Raw genomic sequence first — 23,342 nt, forward strand, 5'->3', positions numbered from 1 at the left:
ACTGAGGCAACTACACCAGGCCAGTGTTGCTACCTGGTATTCTTAAGCAGCTGCCATGGGCCTAGCACCCAGGTAAGACTTAATGCTGATACTTGCCCTGATTCCCTTCTTCATTTGTTACCTCGCTGGATATTCAAAGCAATGCCAGACGAAAGATCTGTCAGCTTCACCATCCCTTTTCCAATACTGGGCCAACCACATGTTTCTGGGAAGCTTGCATCCAGGTGATGAAAGAAACAACTTTCCTCCATTGTATTTTCCTTACAATTGTAAAGGAACTCTTGTTGTGGAACAGCAACTGCTACTTAATAATTCTCACAGTTGGTGTACGCACACAAACAGACCAGCATAAGAGTTTTTGAGTAATAGGTGAATGTATGTGAGCATGTGTGTGTGAGCGTGTGTGTATATACATATGCATGTATTTTATTCACAAAGCTGCTCCTATAACAACCGATTCACTTTGAAGAACCTTACCTCAGCAGCTTGGGTCTCCTGATGCAACAGAGTCAGGCCTGTGAGATCTTCCAAGAAGGAATGTGAGGAATTAAAAACCTTTGCTAAGAAATTAAAGCCTTCTCTTTCGTACTGCTCAAGGACCTGCAAAACAAAAGACAAGAGGGAAGGATGTTACTCCTTTTTGTTGTTGTTCCAGAATCACATCCCAAAACAAACTTAAACAAAACACAACACGTTACTGTTAATAAAGATGGAAAAAATAATAAACAAACACATAAATCACAGCCTCCTAATTTAATCTTCTATACTGTACAATACAGATTTACTTTTGCCTATGCCAAAAGTGAACAATAAAATTAATTTAACACTACCCAAATACATATAGCAATACTCGGCTTTTCAAGGATAGACCCATCACAAATGAATAATGACGATATTCACAGCCACTTGTGAAACTCAGCAGTCTCCCTTGCAACCAGTGCAATTTATATACAGCTGCAATGCAAACATTATCTCAGTTAACTTCTGAATGAAGCAAGCCCAGAGAACAGCTCACATACAGGATATTTTACTTAAAAAAAGAACGAAATTTAGGCTTCAATACATGAAATTCAATCCTATTTAAGTATGAGTCTTCAAACAGTCATATCCCTCCTGTTGCCTGCTCATCTCTTCAGAAGTATCCAGCTTCTGATTGTTTTTAGCTGACAGCATTATACAGCTAATTACACTAGGAGTTCAGGATCCTGAATCAAACCGAATACCGAATGCGAAATGCCATCTTGTAGCACAGCTACCTAGTCAAATTGGTATTCCAGGTAATGTGCATGGTAAGAATGGGGAGGCAGAAAAATGCAGTATAATTTCCAAAGAAACAGCAAGTTTTTGTGCTGCGTATAAAAGCAGACACTATTATCAGAGGTTTTCTTTGAAAGGGAGTGGGGAGGCAAATCAGTATTGACTTAAGGAAGTGTTGCTGTTATCCTGTCCAGCGCTGAAGCTAAGCAGGTCTGCCTTTCTAAGGTGCCGGGGGGGGGGAGGGAATGCTTGGGAACCACATGTAAGCTGCTCTCAGCATCATAAATTTGTTGTTGTTTAATCATTTAGTTGTGTCCGACTCTTCGTGACCCCATGGACCAGAGCACGCCAGGCACTCCTGTATTCCATTGCCTCCCGCAGTTTGGTCAAACTCATGCTGGTAGCTTCGAGAACACTGTCCAACCATCTCGTCCTCTGTCGGCCCCTTCTCCTTGTGCCCTCCATCTTTCCCAGCATCAGGGTCTTTCCCAGGGATTCTTCTCTTCTCATGAGGTGGCCAAAGTATTGGAGCCTCAGCTTCACGATCTGTCCTTCCAGTGAGCACTCAGGGCTGATTTCCTTAAGAATGGAGAGGTTTGATCTTCTTGTAGTCCATGGGACTCTCAAGAGTCTCCTCCAGCACCATAATTCAAAAGCATCAATTCTTCGGTGATCAGCCTTCCTAATGGTCCAGCTCTCACTTCCATACATCACTACTGGGAAAACCATGGCTTTGACTATATGGACCTTTGTTGGCAAGGTGATGTCTCTGCATCATAAATAAATGGCCCAAAATTTGAATAAATTGTGAACAGTTCGAGTACCACCACTATAACCTAGCGTTAATTTAAAATATAATTTATCCTAGCTTTGGTCATAGAAGGTGGAGCTGATTTGATCATTCCATCAGTACAAGCGTTTCTGATTGCCAGATGGAGCGATCTCCGTTGTTTCCCCTCTGTGCACTGCTGTGAAGGTTCTCTTGAACCTCCAGAGCAGATATGGGGGGTTGGGAAAGCCCCATTGTGCTGGCTTCTGCTAGCGCACAGGGTTAGTTAAATCTGGCCCAGGGCCTCCAAGGTGACTTACAAAAGTAATCAGATGGGCACTAGGGGATTTGATCCGGGAGCAAATTCCTTAAATGCAGTGCCACCACAGAGAAGGCCCTATCCTTCTTGGCACTGTATCGAGCGCCAACAGCTCGATACATGTTATTCAAAACATAGAAATAAGACTGCCCTTGTCTTGATTAGTTAGAAATGGATAAAACAGGAATAAATAACAAGCTCAGGCTGGATTTTTTTTGGGGGGGGGTGAGGGCAATATCAGGTGGAAAGGAGGATAGTATGAGGCCAGAAAAGCTCAGGAAAGGCTTCAATAAAACTTCATTGGGTGTTGAAAAAAGGCTTGAAGGAAAATTGGCTCTATAAACTGAGTGAAAGAGCTAGGTATGAGGAAAAGACAGATGAATGGAACAGAGAGTTAAGGCCCACAGGAGGTATAATGCTAAGGCACTGCTAAAGCAGGGACTTTGAAATATACAGAAGGATTAGGAAATATATATGCATAAAAGTTTTGTGGAGATGAATAGCAATGCTCAGCCTTCCTGGATGGCTTACAGGAGCTGCAACCTCTCCACACAACTGCAGTGCCTGGAGACATCTTAATTGTTGCTTGAATTCAAAGAATGGTGATGAGGATAAAGCAGAACCCAAAGGTGCAAACACTGGAAGAGAAAAGGTAACAGGCTCCCACCCACTGGATTGTCTTAATGTTATGATGGTATAATGTGCACAAAGCAAATTAATTCTACTATCTTAGAGAGGTCCGTAGTTTCTAAAACTATCTTTCAGTATTCTAAGAAGTTATTTAACAACCTAACCAGATGTATCTATAGAGAGCATGCCCTACACAGAAGTCAATCTACAAACTCCAGAGCTGCCAGTTATCATCCTCTCAAAGATGTTGATGCTAATCTATTTTGTTGGAAGAACAACACAGAGCACATAAAAATTCAGGCCAGATTTTGGTTATCGATATGCAAGAATCAAAAGACAAGCCTGCTTTCAAAACACTAGCATCACTCTGAAACAAAAATACACACGGATAAAGAAAGCACAAAGCACAGGAACACAATTTTTAACAGATCGGACGCAGAGATCCAATGTGTGAGCAGAAGGGACTTCCATATTGCATTGTAGGCGGGAAGGCTAACTAGTTCCTCCCACATTATAGTCCTCCAAACCCATTGAAAAGCTGCTCCATAGGGCAAGGAACCCTCCAGAACAGAATGTGATGCAAGACACTGGACTATAGCATGTGGGTGGAAACTGGTAAGAAAACACCTCACCTCGCCCCCTTGCATATGGAAGCACATTCTTCTTGCAGAGAGGATTTTTAGCGTATTAGCCAAGTGCAGGGAACAACAGCTTGGATATAAAGATGTTTCAGATATTCCAACCCAAGGAAAAGCAAAGGCAGGGAGGAATAATGACAAACTTGGAGTTTGTTATTTCCCCCCTTATGTTGAAGTAACCCCTTAAAAGCTTAAATGATTATGCTCAGGAGATCTCTGGTTTTACTCTTGCCCTGTTATGCTTCTGGGTTTACCCCTGGAGAACTGAATTTCCATTCCTTGGATGGTGTTCCTTTCAGAGCCAGGGAACACTGGCATCTAGCCATACATCTATTCCCTAAGTTTCAAACTGCAGTTTTGAACATGGTTTTAACCTTTCCAGCTCTTTCTTGCCCTCTGGGCCTAGTATTCAGCCTTCATTGGCTGAATTGTGCACATAAGCCGCCCTGCTTTATTTCACATATGCATTTCTACATCTCCCCTCACCCTGCTGCCTTCGCTTTCTCTCTCTGACACCTTAGCTATGCTTGCTTATATATCTTGATACGGTTCATTTTCTCAAAGGCATCCATACACCTGAGTTGATGTTCATAGCATAGTATATTTGTTTTTTGGACATTTACTGCATCTGGAAGTGGAAGAATTCATTTAGACAACTCAGCTAATTTTTGCCTTTCTGGGCATTTTTTTTAGTTTAACCACAACATAAAAATGCAACTTTGGAACTTCTAGCTCCCCTTGGGAGTGCAGTCTCAAGACTCAGAGGCTCCTCATTACTGAGTATCTGGACCAAATTACAATTGAGGTTAAATGCATCTTTACATTTTTAATGGGCATGTTTTAGAACATTCAAGCTGCATCTGCTGCAATGGTGGTGCTGATAACTGATTTAAACTATTTCTCCCCTGTTGAAATATCTACTAGTGTGAATTGGGAATTACTCCTAAAGCAGGGGTGGGAAAACTACAGCCTTCTGGATGCTGTTGGACACTACAACTCTCAGCATCCCTGAGCACTGGTCATGCTGGCTGGGGACTATGGAAGTTAAGAGGTCACTTGCTTCAGAGGGGGGAAATTTTCATTAGATAGCAGAGAAGGTTATCTCTCAGACCACATGGAACTGCTTCCCTCAAATACAACCCTGCCTCCCTGTGCACCATGTAGCTTCCCCAAAGCTGCTCCACAGGGTTGGGGCAACCCACAGAACAGAATTAGGGGGAAGGGGAAAAGAAATTCTGTTACACAGCCGAAAGACGGAAGGAGTGCACCAAATACTACCCAGAATGCTTTACCATATATGTCCAGTATATCAAAGTAGTTGAGGAACTGTGTGAGAACAAGTGAGGTGATTCAATCTAGCAGCTGAATAAAGAAGTTATGAAAACGAAACACTGTATTTAATCAAAACACATGTAAATCCTGCCGGAAAATATGGGATAGTGATATTTCACAATTTCAAGGCTAATGAGGAGATGAGACTCTTCCTAGCTGAATATCACTTCAACACAAATATAAAGGGTTTACATATATTTTTTTCAAAATACTGCCACAATTTTCCAGGTCAATAAAGAATCCAGACATTATCACTATCCTTGGATAAACTAAGCTGGTAAAGCATGAGACTCTTAATCTCAGGGTCATGGGTTTGAGTCACAAAATATTGGGCAAAATATTCATGCACTGCATGGGGCTGGTCTAGATGGCCCTCGTGGTCCCTTCCAACTCCGCAGTTCTATGACTGACAGGATCTAGCTTGCAGGGTATGTAATCCAGAACCTAGTTCTCTTAGGTCATGTGTTCTTAAAAACTACTCTTATTATGTAGAAGACAGCATCAGAATCAAAGCCAGCTGTGGTCATTTCCACATGCCTGTACACTTTTGTGCTAGATTTGTGCTCGATCTGATCAGTTCTACTTGTTTATGCCACACGGTGTACTAAGGGATTTGTTGACAAGGCAATTATTCCGCCCAATGTATGTGGGAGAATACAAAAGTATGTTGTTTTTTGAGCAATTATTAAGCATTTGGAATTATGACAGACCCAGATGCCATGGAGAAAAGAGTATATACGCTAGGAAGAGACTGGAGCAATGAAAGGCACAGGAAGCATCACAGGCGGAATGAGTGAAACAGCCAGCAAAAGGTCCGTCTCCTGTTGGCTAGGCCAAATCTCAACAGGCCACGCTCTCTGCCTCAGAAACAATTTGAAAAATTTAAATCTGGCAACTGACTTGTTGGATTCACCGTTAATAATTACAAGAATACACAAGTGCAGAAATGAAACTGCATCTATATTTATTGTAGTTATAAATGTACTACATAGCTTTATGACCACAATAATAAAAATAAAGCATGTGAAACAGACTGCAGGCCAGGCGCAAACAGGAACTAGGGGAGCAGGAGGGAAAGAGGATGGGGAGGTCTAAGTTGAAATACTTGGAGAGTTACCAACCACAAGTCCGTCAGCTATGGCATCATTTTTGGCTGCCTGTGGATGTAGAACTGTCTCCTCACTTTCCTGCAATAACTATTTTAAATAAAAATCAATCAATGTGTGGAAGAAAATACCCTTGGATGTGGCAACTATAAAAGCTTCCTGTTATTAATCCATCTATATGAAAGACTGTTGTTTTGGTATCAGTAAGAAGATCTGCAGTGATATGAAAGTGTTTGGTCTATTCCCGAGTGACAGTAAAAGTGCTCATAAATGTCAATACTGAAGTGCATGGCGGATTATTTTTGCAGTGTGATTGATGGCAAGCAGAAATATCTGCCTACTGTATGGCGTGCTCAGAAAGGTATCTGGCCAAGGCACTGAGGCTTCTCTCCTCCATCTTGTTTCATTTCAGTTTCCACTTTTGGATTGAAAGGCTCTTTATAAGTTTCAAGTATCACTCATTTGTGTCATTCTGGCTTGCAACACTCTCAAGAGAGCCATATGCTGGCCCTATTTCCTGGCAGGGCTATTCTGTTCATTATTCTTATGGAAAAAGAGTTTCATGCCATCCACGCTGGGTGGATTAAAAACATGCAGCACTCATCTAACTTTAGCAGCTCTGCCTGTACAAGCCCCCAAGAAGTTTGAGGTTCTCGCAAGCAACGCTCTCAACTTTTCCTCAGGATTCTACAGCCCTGGGTCCACTTTAATTTTTATTAATGTTCACTCTTCCTGGTGATTAAAACAAAAAGCAACTGTGAACAGCTTCAAAAGGATCTCTCCAAACTGAGTGAATGGGCAGTAAAATGGCAGATGTCTTTCAATGTAAACAAGTACAGTGGTACCTCGGGTTAAAAACAGTATACAAAGTAAATATAAATGAGTACAGTGGTACCTCGGGTTACATACGCTTCAGGTTACATATGCTTCAGGTTACAGACTCCACTAACCCAGAAATAGTACCTCAGGTTAAGAACTTTGCTTCAGGATGAGAACAGAAATCGCGCCGCCGCAGCGCGGCAGCAGCGGGAGGCCCCATTAGCTAAAGTGGTGTCTCCGGTTAAGAACAGTTCCAGGTTAAAAATGGACCTCCGGAATGAATTAAATTTGTAACCAGAGGTACCACTGTACAAAGTGATACCCCCCTCTCCTTCAGCCCAAAATACAGTGGTACCTCGGGTTAAGAACTTAATTCGTTCTGGAGGCCTGTTCTTAACATGAAACTGTTCTTAACCTGAAGCACCACTTTAGCTAATGGGGCCTCCTCCTGCTGCCGCGCCACCAGAGCACGATTTCTGTTCTCATTCTGAAGCAAAGTTCTTAACCTGAGGTACTATTTCTGGGTTAGCAGAGTCTGTAACCTGAAGCGTCTGTAACCCGAGGTACCACTATATTCCACTCACATCACAGTTCCTCTTCCTTTACTATAAGTTGACCAAAGTGTTATCACAAAAATGCCTCAGGAGAGGTTTATTTTCTTTTTATTGTATCATAATAGTATATGCAATACTTTGGAGGGCTCCCCCCCCCTTTATCTATAGGAAGAACAATGCTAGTGATTTTTACCCAACACCTCTAAGGCAATACCAGTTCCTTTCCCCCCTAATGGAACACCACTTTCCAAAGCCTGAAATGAAACCTTTTCCGGCTTTAATTAAAGAGAATTAGATTACACGTTCCTAACAACGTAAGGATGTTAATGTAACATTGTGCCAGAAAAAGATTTATCAAAGGATTTGCTCTTTAAAAAAAAAAAAAAAAAGAACAGAGGAGAACAGAGAGGAAAGAACTGTGATCTTCCCCTTTCAAAGTTCTTAAAAGAAAGCCCTAAGTGACAAATACCTTCCAAATTAGAAATGTGGAAATAGATATATATATATATAGAAGGAGCTAAAGCAGCCAAATTCTCAATCCCAGGTTTAACTTTCATAATCTCTATCTCTGTACGTTTGCCAACAACATAAATGACTTATCTAACTTACGTATCTGAAAGTTTTTTAAAGTCTCAGAACTAAATAAATAAATAAATAGCTTTTAAGTTCTGTGGAGCAGAAGTGTGTTACTCATCTGCTAAAACTGAATTCTTTGTTTAGCTGTTCCGCTCCTTGCAGTGTCACACTCAACAATGGCTTGGATCCTAACTTTCTTTCCATGAATGGAAAAGGGCTTCCCCGCAACGCCGTTCTGTCTGCAGCCCTTGAAAAGCTGTTCTTCTTGGCCGGAAGACCCTTGAGAATTTTACAGTTTTTAAAAAATACAGTCAAGAGAATAGGATGGACTCTAAATCTCTTAGATTTCCAAGGCCATGGTAAAGAGGTGCACCATCAGCATACGACAAGAGCTACTATACATAATGAAGTTGCCAGCCAGTCACACCTCTGAGGAGAGGGAATTCTACAGCTTAGGGGCTGCCACGGGGAAGACCACCATCTGCTATAAAAGAGTTCTTAGGCTTGGAAATCCTATTTAAACTTGGCACAGTTGAAAAGAAGGGATTTCACATTTCGGCTTCCAGGCACCCAGCAAATTCTGAAGGAATCATCCCTGGCAGAACTCTCACTAGTCCTTAAACTGTAAGGCTCTCTTTTGCCAAACATACATGTCCCGATTCCTTCGGAGCCTCCTTGTGAGTCTCAGTTCATTCAAGGTCAGAATAGCTCACTTGGTTTCAGTTCTAGAATCATCTCAGTCCTTCTAGTGCAGCTGCCATATTTCCAGTTCTCCAATTCTAGGCACCCTAATTTCCGTATTTTTCAGATTTCTTGATGATGACAATAATAATCAGATGTTGAATTAGAAAGGGGTTAAGAAATCTCCACCTATTTCTTTTCTGTGCCAAACTGTCTTCTCCGAATGCTGCTTTGCAGTAAAGAAATGTTGGTCATTGTGCTTCTCCTCTGCACTTTTAAATGTAGCATGTATTTATAATATTTCTACCCTGCCAACCTAGTTCAAAAGCACGTCAAAGTGCAAGTAGATAAATAGGTACCGCTCCGGCGGGAAGCTAAACGGCATTTCCGTGCGCTGCTCTGGTTCGCCAGAAGTGGCTTAGTCATGCTGGCCACATGACCCGGAAGCTGTATGCCGGCTCCCTCGGCCAATAAAGCGAGATGAGCGCCGCAACCCCAGAGTCGGCCACGACTGGACCTAATGGTCAGGGGTCCCTTTACCTTTACCTTGCCTTCCACTATCAGTTGGTCTCAATGTATCTTCCAACAACACGAACACTCAAAGGCAGGGGTCAGCAACCTTTTTCAGCCATGGGCCGCTCCACCGTCCCTCAGACCATATGGTGGGCTGGACTATATTTTGAAAAAAATATATGAACGAATTCCTATGCCCCACAAATAACCCAGAGATGCATTTTAAATAAAAGCACACATTCTACTCATGTGAAAACAGCAGGCAGGCCCCACAAATAACCCAGAGGCATTTTAAATAGAAGGACACATTCTACTCATGTAAAACACACTGATTCCTGGATCGTCCGTGAACCGGACTGAGAAGGCGATTGGGCTGCATCCGGCACACGGGCCTTAGGTTGCCTACCCCTGCTCAAAGGCTAAATAGAAACAAAGACAACACTATAATGTAAGACGTCAAAGTTCAATAAATTAATTCCCTATTCCCTTTCATAGGCTACAGTGTCCTTCATAATATGGCATTTTCTTAAGCATAGGAGCTCCTTACTATATTCCTTGCTTTATATAGTTTGGTCATATTGCTAAACCATTGTTTATTAACTCTGTGAACAAACCTGAGTGAGCCCCTGGATTGCATGCTCCCCTCCCTCCTATTTGCAAGGTGATGAGAAACATATATTTACTAGTTTAAATTAACTGCAGTTTGTCGTTATGTCTGAACGCGATCAAATGTGGTTACTGATCTGGGCTTGTTTCAATAAAGCACAGTTTAAACTTACCAAAGATCCCAGTTCAGATGTAATGTCAAAGTGTGGTTAAGCTTAAACAAGAAAGCAGATTCTTCCAATTTTTCCCCTCATGGCCTCACTGGAGAAAAAGGTAATGTTTTTTTCACGTAGTGCTAAACTACAGTTTAGCAATTCAGCCAAACCAGGACTATTGTTCCTATTTACAAGTAAAACTCATAATTGTACGAGCCAAGATGTTCTTCTTGCTTAGGATGAGATTACCACTTTAAAATTATGTGACCAGCTTTCAGTTCCCAGACTGGGGACCAGGCCATATTGTGCCATACATAAGATTCCACTGCAAATAGACCTTTTATATATATATAAACTGCAGACTAAGATGGCTATCAACAACCAGGTCCCAGTAGTTCCTGCAAGGTCTTAAAAAGGACAGCCAATTTTTTTAAACATGATGAAAGCACTCAAATTAATGTCTTCACTGTGAAACAAAGCTAGGCTTGCATTATGTGGATAAGTGGCTAGATGCCCAGAGTGAAGAACCAAATCTATTTGTTAGATAGTTCAGCTGTGCAAAATGACACATGATCGAGAGTTGTCAAGGACCATTTTACAGAGAATTCATTTTAAACCAAGGCTTTTAAAATACATCTGTGTTTCTTTTCAAAAAAGCACAGGCAATTCCCCCTCCCCACAACTGACTAGAATGAGAGTATGGGATAACAGTTCCTTTTCTTTCAGGCTGCAAAGCCTTTGTTCTCTTAAGTGGCTTTGTATGAGTAATTCAGTTCTTATGTTACATTTGAAATCCATGGAGGAAGTAACTTCATGTATTTGCTAGATCTTTATTTTGGTTATAAGAGCTACGAAAAACATCAGTATTAGTCTGTGGAAGGTGAAAAGTGACCTTCCAGTATTTTAAACTTGGCTAGCCTTATTCTGCCTATCAACAAACTTGGATGGCCTTAAATTGGAAGGCAAAATCGTTTTGACGTACATGCCACTTTTTCTTCCATCTTCACTCATGTAGGCACAAAGAAGCATTAACTCTTCTTTTGTCCCACAAAATGCTGGATAAATGCATATTGAGCACCACAAAAATTGTGCCTCACGTACAGGCTGCCAATATTTCTAAGTCCCCTGCAACTGGGAACATTACCAATACTGTTCCATTTACCGAAATAGCCTCCGTGTCCTAAGCTGTGGAAAATTTTCAAGCAACCTTTGCAGTAAAAAATAATAATAAATGTGTGGGATGCAGGTGGCTCTGTGGTCTAAACCACAGAGCCTAGGGCTTGCTGATCAGAAGGTCAGCGGTTCAAATCCCCCCCCCCCGACGGAGTGAGCTCCCATTGCTCGGTCCCTGCTCCTGCCAACCTAGCAGTTTGAAAGCACATCAAAGTGCAAGTAGATAAATAGGTACCGCTACGGCGGAAAGGTAAATGGCATTTCCGTGTGCTGCTCTGGTTTGCCAGAAGCGGCTTAGTCATGCTGGCTACATGACCCGGAAGCTGTACGCTGGCTCCCTCAGCCAATAAAGCGAGATGAGCGCCCCAGAGTCATCAGGGGTCCCTTTACCTTTACTCTAAAAAATGAACTATAGAGCCTTCAACGTATAAGCGTAGTATTAATTGGCAATTCACAATGTTTTATGCACAATAAATCAAGCATGCTATAGAAGACATCACACCTCAGTTCTGAATGCATTTACTTGGAAGTATGCACCCCTAATTTCAGCTGAACTTGCATGTCAACAGCTATGTTTGGAATCGTAACTTAAGAATGAAGAATTCCCTCAAATAAACCCTACAGTGCCTTGTACCATCACTGATATTTCATAAGGAGCCAAATAAATTTCAAAGCACTAAAAATTTTGAAGCACTGTGAAATGGTGCTCTACTTTTCACTATTCACATTTTCAGAAATGTGATATCGCAGTTTCTTTTAAGCTTGACAGTTGTCATCTCCGAATCTCTTTAGTGTCCTTTTTTAAAAATAACTACTTTAAATAACCAAACCACACTGCAGTGATTCCATTTGCCTTGTATCTCTGCCTACTGACTTTTCAAAAGATTCACAAGACATCAGTATAGATACATGTTGATTCTTTTGCCTCATCTGTTAAACAGCTTTTTAAATCATATTTTCTTTTTAAAAAGAAACTAGTACTGAATTCAGGATGTACCTTTTTAAAAAAGAGAGGAAAGGATACGTTCAATTAGCTTTAGTTTCTCTATGGTGGTGATGTATATATGGTTGGTTAAGCAGCTGAGATTAAGCTACAGTTATTCCTGATGAACAGTCTAGAAACACTCTTCAGCATTAGCACAAATGAAGCTTGGGTATACTTACTACGCTGTTTTGCAACAATCACCCAAGTGGCTGCACATGATCACTAATCTTAGAGGCAGCTGTTTGTCATTCCAGTCATAACAGTTGTGATTATGGGCGGTCATTATGGAAGACAAATTCAGGCCCAAATTAAGCTACTGGCTTCACAGGAGACATCAAAATTCCTCATTGGCTACCTTATGGAGCTGAAGATCTATCTGACAGAAGTGTAACATGGACCTTGATTGTTCAGTTCTCTTTCTGACAAAGTGAATACCATGAATACCAAAAGAAATATGGCAATTTCTGGAACTGAATAAGTATGAAATGGAATCTCTTAAGATGCCTATACAGGTCCTTTCATATCTTATCAGCTGTATATCTATACTGAAAAAATGGATGCAAGATTTTAAAAGAAATCGCATCACACACAAAAAAAGTTTTAAGAAATTATTCGTAGTTTCAAGCACCAATAAACTTTCATCCAGAAACATGGGAAATGTCAATGTTGAAATTATGACAATTTAATGCATTATGAAGAGGGGAAAGTGTACAGAACTGAACTGCCATAGTTATATTTGTCATTGGCATCAGAAATCTTGATCCTATGAGGCAACAAAGCATATTTTGATTCTAAAAATTCAAGCTGAACATGTAAATAAATGTTACTTTTAAACTGTAAGGAAATACATGTACCCTTGAAGCAACCTTTTCAGCAGAAAAAGTAATTTAATATTCTCACCACATGAAAAGTGATCACTATGGGAATAGCACAGCTGTTAAAACCCAAGTCAGATTTTATTAAATCATCAAACCTGTTTATGTAAAGCAGGGCTCTTAAAATGACCACAATGAGGAAATCATTTCCTAACACATCTCTCCCCATCCCTCCCAAATTTTTTTCAGAAACCTGAAACAGGGAAAAGGTTCCATCTGCATTTTACTTCCACACTTCGGGCAGGGGCATGGAAAAGAAAATCAAAGCATTTCTATCGTTTCAGTTGTATCAGTCCTGTAAGCTAATTCTCACATAGCAGAAGGGGGAGGGACTGGGACGGAGGCAATGGCGACTTGCCTGAGGCCTCTTAATATGTTCTTAGATGAAGTAATATTTGAACCAGAGGCTTCCTGGCTCACAGCTCATGCTCTCATACGTTATGAGGAATTTGAACAGCAAATGTCAGGAAGGTTACTGTAGTCTTGACAAAGTACAGCAGTTATATTAGCAAGACTGACTGGCATTCCACTGCAACAGGCGAATTTATAACAGGAAAGGTTCCACGTTTTTATAAGGCCTTTCTTATACTATGTCCCTGACCCCAACCCAATCCCCAAAACCACCTTGGAAGGCCTTAGATATTTAAAATTGGTGTATGAAGGATGTGCTGTTGTTTTCTGGAATTAAAGAGAAATGCCGGCAATGAATCTGGCATGACTGAAATAATAGCACTTAATGTGTGAGCCAGATTATGAGTCAGACCTACTCAGCATTCACGGCAATATATCCCAGTCAAGGTGATTGCTTAAACATGGACTTACCCCAGAAAACTGCTGTAGAACTGAGAAGGCCTCAAAGGCTGATTGTGAACGTATGTTTGATTTAGTCTACACTAAATGTCAAACTTCTGAGTAAGAAGAAGCCAAATAATGAGAATAATTCATTACACTGGTGCATGTTTGCATAGTGTACTCTGGTTAGCATGTATGTGTCATTTATTTTGCCAAAGTATGATAGAGAAGGATTAAGGAAGAAGCAAAGGAATGGGCTTCCGGGCGTGAGAGGAGAAAATGAATACGGGGCAGCTAAAGAGTTCATCTGGGGCCAGCCAGCTGTAAGGGTCAATCAGCCTCTTTTGGGGGCACAATCAGAAGGAGCGAGTGATAGATAAAGGCAGAAATTGATACCTAAAAGTTGCAATAAGATTTTAAAAAACGGCATCGGCCCAGCATACCTGAAGGAGTGTCTCCACCCCCATCGTCCTGCCCAGACACTGAGATCCAGCACTGAGGGCCTTCTGGCGGTTCCCTCCCTGAGAGAAGTAAGGTTACAGGGAACCAGGCAGAGGGCCTTCTTGGTAGTGGCGCCCGCCCTGTGGAATGCCCTCCCATCAGATGTCAAGGAAATAAGCAGCTATCCTATTTTTAAAAGAAATCTGAAGGCAGCCCTTTTTAGGGAAGTTTTTAATGATTGATGTTTTAATGTATTTTTAATCTTTGTTGGAAGCTGCCCAGAGTGGCTGAGGAAACCCACCCAGATGGGCAGGGTATAAATAATAAAAATACAGTGGTACCTCGGGTTACATACGCTTCAGGTTACATACGCTTCAGCTTACAGACTCTGCTAACCCAGAAATAGTACCTCAGGTTAAGAATTTTGCTTCAGGATGAGAACAGAAATTGCCCAGCAGTGGCGCAGTGGCAGTGGGAGGCCCCATTAGCTAAAGTAGTGCTTCACGTTAAGAACAGTTTCAGGTTAAGAACAGACCTCTGGAACGAAATTAAGTACTTAACCCGAGGTACCACCGTATTAGCCCTAGCAAGTGGGTAGCGCTTTTGGGTTCCACCTCAGACAGAAAAATATTTTGGCTAGTACTGATTTTCATTTTCACCCTGAGCTTGAGCATAGGCCAATAGGGGAAAGTGGTGGAATTCAGCAAACAGATTCCGGGCATCTTTGGAGAATATCTTAGAAGTGCAGAAATTGCCATACTGCATGATCTCCCCCATGCTTTTCCAGAAACAACAGAAGAATAGGACCAAGGGGAGTCCATTAGAGCTCCCTTCCACACTAACATTTGCTCTCCTGGGAACTAGAACAAAACGAGCAGGGAAAGAAGCTATGGGATGGGCTCTTTCCAACCAACATTCAATGTCTGCCATTTCCAGAGTGATAAGGAAAGGATCCATGCTACAGAGGTTTCCACATTCCTAAGCTTATCCAAAGTAGCTTAACCACAAACTTGACAATTATTACTTAGCTTCAAGCACTATCAATCACTGGAAAGGAGTGGAAGAAGGTACATGTTACATCAACTGAGACATGGAAGTGGGAGAAGGGCCAGTGAAGACACACACTTTATAAAATAAAAAGAGTGATGCACCATGGATCTGAGTGTATTAGGGTGAAGGGAGCACCAACTATCTCATCCTGCTCTCAGCCAGGCCCCACCTGTCTGCCTTCTTGCTTGCAAATAATCCAGGGGGGTTGCACGGCCTGTCAGCTTCTTTCTCCTACAAGTGTTGCCTCAGCGGGGAGGAAAGTGGCTTCAAAACTAGAATTGGTTGGTTCTGGCTAGCACTGGCTTTGACTCTGGCTACTTTTGGTCTTCCTGCCTTCCGCACTCCCACTTGCCACCACAAATTCTGGCTTTGGAAGGAGGAGAGATGATGGTAATGAGGCAGGTCACCTCCATTGACAGCTGGACTCGCCTCCATTAGAAAGACTTTGTGAAGGATACATATACAGTGGTACCTTGGGTTACATATGCTTCAGGTTACAGACTCCGGTAACCCAGAAATATTACCTCGGGTTAAGAACTTTGCTTCAGGATGAGAACAGAAATTGTGCTCTGGTGGCGTAATATATATATTACGAAATAATATATATATAATATATATATTACGAAAGCATATATATATATATATATATATATATATATATATATATATAATTTTTTAATAAAAAATTTAAATGACTGCCTGTAACAATGGTAACTACAGCAGGGTTATTTTCATTCAACGCAGAGCTAAAAAATGAAGATATTATTCACCGCCTTGTACAGGTAAAAGAGAGGTGTTTTATTTAAGACAATTGACTTGGAAATTCCATATTTAAAGGAGGGTAGAAAATTATTTAAGATTATATTGGCTAAGAAAGGTTTAGTTAGTTGCACAATGCTCAACAGTGACATAAAGTACACATCTCAAAATAAACAAGGGAAAGGCTTGCATGTAAAAAACCGAAACAGTGACAAAGCGGAAGCATTGTTTTGAGGAAAAAACAGTTTACATTAAAAACCAAACTTACTCTGGGAGAACAGGCAGTGCATTTGTCAAAAGCCAGGCTGACAGGAAGGACGTTATCAAATCTTGATAAAAACCCTCGAATCTGCAAGTCAAAGAGATAGGCAGCAATATAATATTAATATTGTGTTGGCTGAGTTTTGCAAGCACCATCTTTTGAAGAAAGTATAGCCAAGATGCCCGTTATTTGTGGCACAGGGACACAGACTTCAGCAGGCCTTTCTGCTGAAACTGACTTGGCACATGATATGTTTTGGTTGTGCAGGCAGGCAGGACTAGCATGCACATTTATCTCACTGTATACAGAAACAGCACCACCTGGAGTTGAAACTTCTTGACTGCAGCAAGCAACAATTGAGAGAAAAGAAGAAAGCATGACGACTGTTGCTACTAAATGTATTGTTCGGGTTCTTGCTCTGCAGCCATTCTGAAATGGAAAAGGTGCACACACTTCTGTTTCCTGCTGCTTGATACTAACCAATTCTGTGTATTACAGAAGTTTTGTGTGCAACTGAAATTTCCAGTCAGCCAGCCAGCTTTAATAAGCCCTTCAGGAGAAACAAAGAAGGTAATGTGATCCTGTAGACCAATAAAAGGGATCACCTTTCTTAGTTTTATCTCTTTCCTCCTCAGTGGCTAAAACAGTAATCGCACTGAAGCAAGAGTTTTGTGGCTGACATCTGTGTGTTCTTAAAAGCATGGTTTCATTTTCTTTTAAAACGAACCATGATTGAGCAGAATCATTAATCCAGAATGGAGCACAGGACCAGTTCTTACAGGTATTTGTTTACAGTAGTTCAATTGCTACTCTGATTGTGAATACAGCAACCACAGATCTATCAAATCCTTGTAAATCTTTTCCAATCCTATGAGTAAAGGATCAAACACTTCAATTCTAAATGTCTTTTTTTTGGGGGGGGGGGGGGTAACAATCTTTGAATCTTTTAACTGCATGATGCAAACCGTAGTACCTTCCCAAACTCACTAGTTACATGTCCATTGTTGTTTAAATTATGGTATCCTTGCTCAGATTCTTCTACTATTATATAAACCAGCTTATTTTAAGAATATGCTTATATAAATATAAATACTTATATAAATAGTAACAGACTGAACGTGACTGCGTTAAAGTATATATTCAGAAAGTCAGCCTATATGAATTTGACATATGCCTTCTTACTTCAATCACAGTATTTGATATATTGCTACTGTTTACGTTACCTACATCTTACCCTGCACCAATATGACCAGTGCAAGAGGGATGACCCCTTTTAATTTTGAAGTGTCTTTAAAAGAAACAAAATTATTGAACTGGTTCTTTAAATAGACTATTATCTACTTTGCTTTGTAATCTTAAAAAAATAATAATTATCAAAACAACAGTGGGTATTTTATTCTGAAGCAAAAACTGTGGGCAAAGAACAAACTGAGCTGATATTAAGATGTTGAAGAGGGCATGTAGTAAGAAAAAGAAAAATTAAATACTAAATTAAAACCCATCCAGGCCATTGCGATCTCATGGTTAGAGTGTGGGACAACAACCTGGGGGATAAGAGTTCAAATCCTTGTTCAGGCATGAAGCTTTGAAGCTGGGTGACTCTGGGCTGCTCAATGCTTCTCCACCTAACCTACACCACAGGGTTGTACTGGGCATTAAATGAAGGGGGAAGGTGGAGAACCATGTATGCCATCTTGAGCTCTTTGGAGGAAAAAGTGGGATATAAATGAAATAAATGAATAAAGAATATAAACAAATGAAACAAACAAACAAACAAACAAACAAATAATAAAATCAAATCTCTGCCACAGATGGTTGAGAGTCACAACCCTTAAGAAATTCTCTGATAAAAAGGAAATAATTTTACTAATAATTTTTGTGATATAGTTATGTGCATTTGTGTCCAGTTTGTGAAACATTCAGAGAAGATGACTGCTTCACAGCAAGAAGACCTTAAAGGACAAGAAGAAAAATACTACTATGAGAGGAAAAGATCAAATTAATTAGCTTCTGGTCCACCACCTAAATTTGCCCTGATTCAGATAAGCATAAGAAGAGAGAGCTCTGGCCCAAAGAAAGCTCTCCCTCCTAATTCTAAATGGATACGGTATCAGCAAACAGAAGTGGGATAGTATTACATCTTCTTAGCCAGCAGGAAAGCATTTGTGAAAACAATGAGGGAAAAAGAAAAAACTGACCATAAAGGATAACATGTTGCAGTGCAACTATGCATCATTGTACAATCAACTCTGGAAAGCACACACACACACACAAACAAACCCAGATGATTTCTTAGTACTTTGTACAACTTAGCTTTTACAAGCTAGTCTTATCTCAATCTATTTCCTTGCTGAAAAGAGCAAAAGGGTAGTTTTGAAAACGTTAACAGCACTAACAAGTAATAGGAGAATTGTCGGGGTCACTTAAGAGGCAGCATCCACTGGTGACTTAAAAAACCCAATAGTAATTGCATTTTTAAAAAACCCCAAAACTAGTCTTAGTATAATAATCAGTTCAATTACCAATAATTAAAAAAAATCCCACCCCCTTGCATAAACAGGTCGCTGGATGTCATAGCAAGTGGATTTAAGTAGTTAACAATATTGGGTAACATCCAACTAAACCATTGCAAGCCCAGAAAGTCTCCTGAAACTGCAGCAGAACTTAACCCTCCACCTCAACGCTCTTCAAATCTGCTTTGTGGGACGTGTCTTCCAACCCTCTGAAGCAGATTTAGGGACAGCTGAGGGGGCTAAAATAAGGCAAAGGAGGAGGAAGACGTTATATTGCAGAGGCAACATTTATTCTCCTTGTGCAATAATTTAGCTGGATATAATCTTTTGCAAGGGGGTGGGATGAACCTCAGGCTCAAGGGCAGCCCTAGCCCTCAGAACCCTCCACAGACCACATCCCCTCTCCTTTCACTACTTCCAGGGGAGACATAAACAGGTAAAGGTAAAGGGACCCCTGACCATTAAGTCCAGTCGTGACCGACTCTGGGGTTGCGGCGCTCATCTCGCTTTATTGGCTGAGGGAGCCGGCGTACAGCTTCCGGGTCATGTGGTCAGCATGACTAAGCTGCTTCTGACGAACCAGAGCAGCGCACAGAAACGCCGTTTACCTTCCCGCTGGAGCAGTACCTATTTATCTACTTGCACTTTGACGTGCTTTCGAACTACTAGGTTGGCAGGAGAAGGGAACGAGCAACAGGAGCTCACCCCGTCACGGGGATTCAAACCGCCAACCTTCTGATTAGCAAGTCCTAGGCTCTGTGGTTTAACCCACAGTGCCACCCACGTCCCCCAGGGGAGACATACCACATCCCAACCTGGATTTGCACTGGCAAGGCAACTCATGGCCTAGCTCCAGGTGGCACAGAAGCCATTTCAAAGGAGGTGCAAAGAAACCAGAATTTTTACTATGAGTATTGTCATGGTCGCATACTCATGCTTAGCCATGGGTTCAGTGTTATATGCCAAGTGGGTTATATGCCACACATTTCTATATCAGGACATAGCAAGCCAATGGCGTTTATTTTTGGTTTACTAACCTGATGTGGCACAAGCCCAAGAGAGGTGGGAGGTTCATTCATTCTGTCATCACTACTGCTGGCAATGGCATAGCCACTAACAAAAAAAGTGGGGGGGAGGAGATGTATTCAGTTAATTAATTCCATTTATTAACCATCTAGAATTATTATTTTGATTAATTAATTTTATTAATGTTTTGTGAAAATAGGACTCCACCCACACAATTATGACTTACCCTTCTGGGTGCTGCAAAATGGATACCATTAATTCCACAGCAAGGGCTCCTGCTATCATGGCTAATCCTGGTCGGCTGACTGTGCACTGCTGATCTAATGTCCGATCCCTGGTGGACTACAAAGGAAGGCAGCTCTCACAATGTTACACTTTCAAGTTCTTTTTATCTGCATAATTGCACAAAGCATTTTAAAGGCTATCTTTTCAAACGAATGCTAACAAATGGACCACTGTGCTCTCAGGGGAAAATATATACATATAATGATTTTAAAGTGATATTCTTAATGATAATAATAAAAACACACTAAAAGGTTGCAGAGACAGATTGTATTAAAAACCAAGAACTATAAAATACAATAACACAATAAGTTGCAATTCACATCAATTATACTTACATCTCCCGGTGCCACAACGTCATTGCAGAAGTAGCAACCAAGTTTGTAACCAGGGATATTTGAAAAGAGCGATGATCCCAGAAGATCGGCTGAAGCTGAAGGATTATTGCAGGGAGAATCGCCCACCTCTTGATGCTTTGGCTTCTTCAGTCCATGTCTCATCACAACAAAGGTGTCAAATCCCAGGGCAGCATTGATTACCAGCTGTACAAAACAATGAAAAGCATAGAAAGTGGTAATCAAATAAAATGCAGGTGAACAAGCGAAAACCTATTTATTGTGGGGTAAAAATTACAGAAATATGGCAATATATTGTAAATGTTGTTTACAAAATAAGTTACTGATAGACGAAATAAGTTATTGATAATGCTACTACATCATGGGTAGCCAACGTGGCATCCAGGTGCTTTTGACTCTAACTCTTATCCGCCGCAGCCAGGATGTCCAGTGATCGGGGATGATGGGAGCTGGAGGCCAACAACATCTGGAGAACACATTGGTTGCCCCTGTGCTACATGAAGGAGCCTTGGATGCACATATTCCCTCATCACCTTCATGCACTGCGATTCCTTTCCTCCCTCCCTGGCTTGCTGGAAGCCATAGTTACTCTGCGTAAATCCAAACAGAAAGCTATGTACAAACCAAGATTGGAAACTATGAGTTGTGTCCAATGGTATCGTTCAGCTGACTGAAGGCATCCGTAAGTAGAAAAGGGAGCGAAGTCATTCTCAGCAACTCCCCTTCCCTCCCTGCAACCTTCATGCCTGCCCGAAATATACTACAGAGGGCTGGGGGACATGCTAGATCAGATGGGAGGAAAGCAACTACTGCAGGGAGACAGGGGAAAGCACCCAAAATGGCTTGCTTCTCTCCCCATTCCACTGACTGGCATCACTGGTTGCAACTATTGTGGGATAGTTGGATATAAGTCCATGGCTAGATCCCTGTTTTCCAACCTCGCTTCTATACCTTGACTTAAGATGAGTTCACAAACCTAAGGCAAAAGAGAGAGAGAGAGAGAGAGAGAGAGAGAGAGAGAGAGAGAGAGAGGTTTAGAGACCCATCCTGTTATCTACTTTGGGATCTTGCCCATATCTTGCTATTTCAACAAAGCTTAGAACAAGAACGAAAAGTACAGAAGTTATATACTCTGATAATTTCATTACATCATTTCATCTGACACTACACAGGTTTCACTTCAAAATTATCATATACATAGCCTGTAAACTATTTTTATTTCAGCTTGATGATTTCCACCTCTAGTACTTCTACAGACTGCAAAAACAAGCAGATAATTCTACAGGTCTTCAGTAGCTATTCCCACAAACACATGCGAGCTTCTTTTCTTTTCTAAGTAAGTGGTAAAAACTGATGAAGACAGAAACTAATAGCCACAACCTGACAGATCAAATACAGTTGCCAGCATTCTTAGTGTTCAACAGACCAGAGTTACCCTTAGGTTATAAGCAAAAGTACATAAATACCTTAAGAAATTATTAATATTTATTCAATTTTTACAAGCCAAATTAAAGTTATGAAAAGAAAATTAAAAGAGAAAAAAACCAGAAGCAGCAGAAGACCAGATCAAAACTCTAAGCTATATATTTTAATACAATACAATCCACATTATCCTTTGCCAGGCAAGTATGCAGAGATATATTCCTGGATACCACTCCCCTTCAAAATATTAGGGTATATACACAGGGTCTTGCCATAAAGGCCAGCCAGAAATGTGATTATAATAATGCGTAAATGGAACTGAGCATGTTACACTAACACTAACAACTAAGCTGTTTCAGTCTGAGGGAGATTCCAAGCAGAAGATAGCTAAGAGCATTAAGTCACTGGGAAATGTTTGCAGTTGAAGGGTTTGATTTGTGTTAAAACAGCAACTGCAAATGCTTTTGAATGGCCACCACAGACTACAATGCGCTACTTACACCATGGCCTCTGGGATACTAATGAAGTAGGATACCTTTCTCTTGCTGGCTGCAATAACAGCAGGAAGCCACCGGCTTTCCCTGGTGTCCATTAACAAAAAGATGACATCATGGGCATCAATGAGCTCCTCCAGTTGTGTCACATCCTTGCGGGCCTGCTCCAAGGTGACGTCAGAAAAATTTACTGGGTGACCCGGCATTGGGATACTCATATTAAAACCTTCAGCATTCTAAAAAATGAAGCAGAAAGAAAAGAGTAACACACATATTTTCACACAGAATACAACTTTTAACCATAATTAGGTAAACCCACTTGTTAATATGTTTGGTTATTTCATGTAATTAAGCCAGCAGGCACCAGCAGGCTCCAGCAAAATTGCAATACTGAGGAGGACTGAACCATTTTAATCATCATAACATGGATTATTTCATCTGGAGGCAGAGACCAGCCCTGCTGTCACAGCACACTTGAGGCCACCATAGCACCACGGTGAAGAAATTCTCCAAAACCACCTCCAAGAGCTCCTCTGTCAGCTTGGCCAGGGAAGCTGCTGAGCAATGAATGGGCTGGGAGGTACACCAGCAGCATCCATACTCAGGTTCAGTGAATTACATGTGGTACATGTCAAAACAGTATTTCAGTACACGAAGCACACTCTGATTTGCTAGTTAAAAGAAAATAGTATTTCAAAAATAACCTTGTTATTTGTGTGTACAAACAGGCAAATGGGTTTAATTTTAAAATAACACAGTTAAAAACACAGGGGGACCTAAGAATGCATATAAGATAAAGGTAAAGGTACCCCTGCTCGTACGGGCCAGTCTTGACAGACTCTAGGGTTGTGCACCCATCTCACTCAAGAGATGGTGTGTCCGGAGACACTTCCGGGTCACGTGGCCAGCGTGACATCGCTGCTGTGGCGAGCCAGAGCCACACACGGAACGCCGTTT

General features: G+C 41.1%; 1 protein-coding gene across 5 annotated transcripts in view; it reads right to left on the reverse strand.

Annotated features, from left to right (window-relative positions):
* ATG7 (autophagy related 7) overlaps positions 1 to 23,342 on the reverse strand; it is a 148,593-nt gene that overhangs the window by 106,990 nt on the left and 18,261 nt on the right. For all 5 annotated transcript variants that reach the window (XM_083429128.1, XM_083429129.1, XM_083429127.1 and 2 more), the window contains exons 12-17: positions 22,427 to 22,621; positions 20,452 to 20,655; positions 20,058 to 20,173; positions 19,843 to 19,918; positions 16,299 to 16,379; positions 478 to 600 (exon numbers count right to left, since the gene is read on the reverse strand). In XM_083429128.1, coding sequence (XP_083285254.1) covers positions 478 to 600; positions 16,299 to 16,379; positions 19,843 to 19,918; positions 20,058 to 20,173; positions 20,452 to 20,655; positions 22,427 to 22,621 — 795 coding nt within the window. The remainder of the gene's footprint in view (positions 1 to 477; positions 601 to 16,298; positions 16,380 to 19,842; positions 19,919 to 20,057; positions 20,174 to 20,451; positions 20,656 to 22,426; positions 22,622 to 23,342) is intronic.

This window comes from Podarcis tiliguerta, assembly GCF_965153285.1.
Source record: "Podarcis tiliguerta genome assembly, chromosome: 2".
NCBI lineage: Eukaryota > Metazoa > Chordata > Lepidosauria > Squamata > Lacertidae > Podarcis > Podarcis tiliguerta.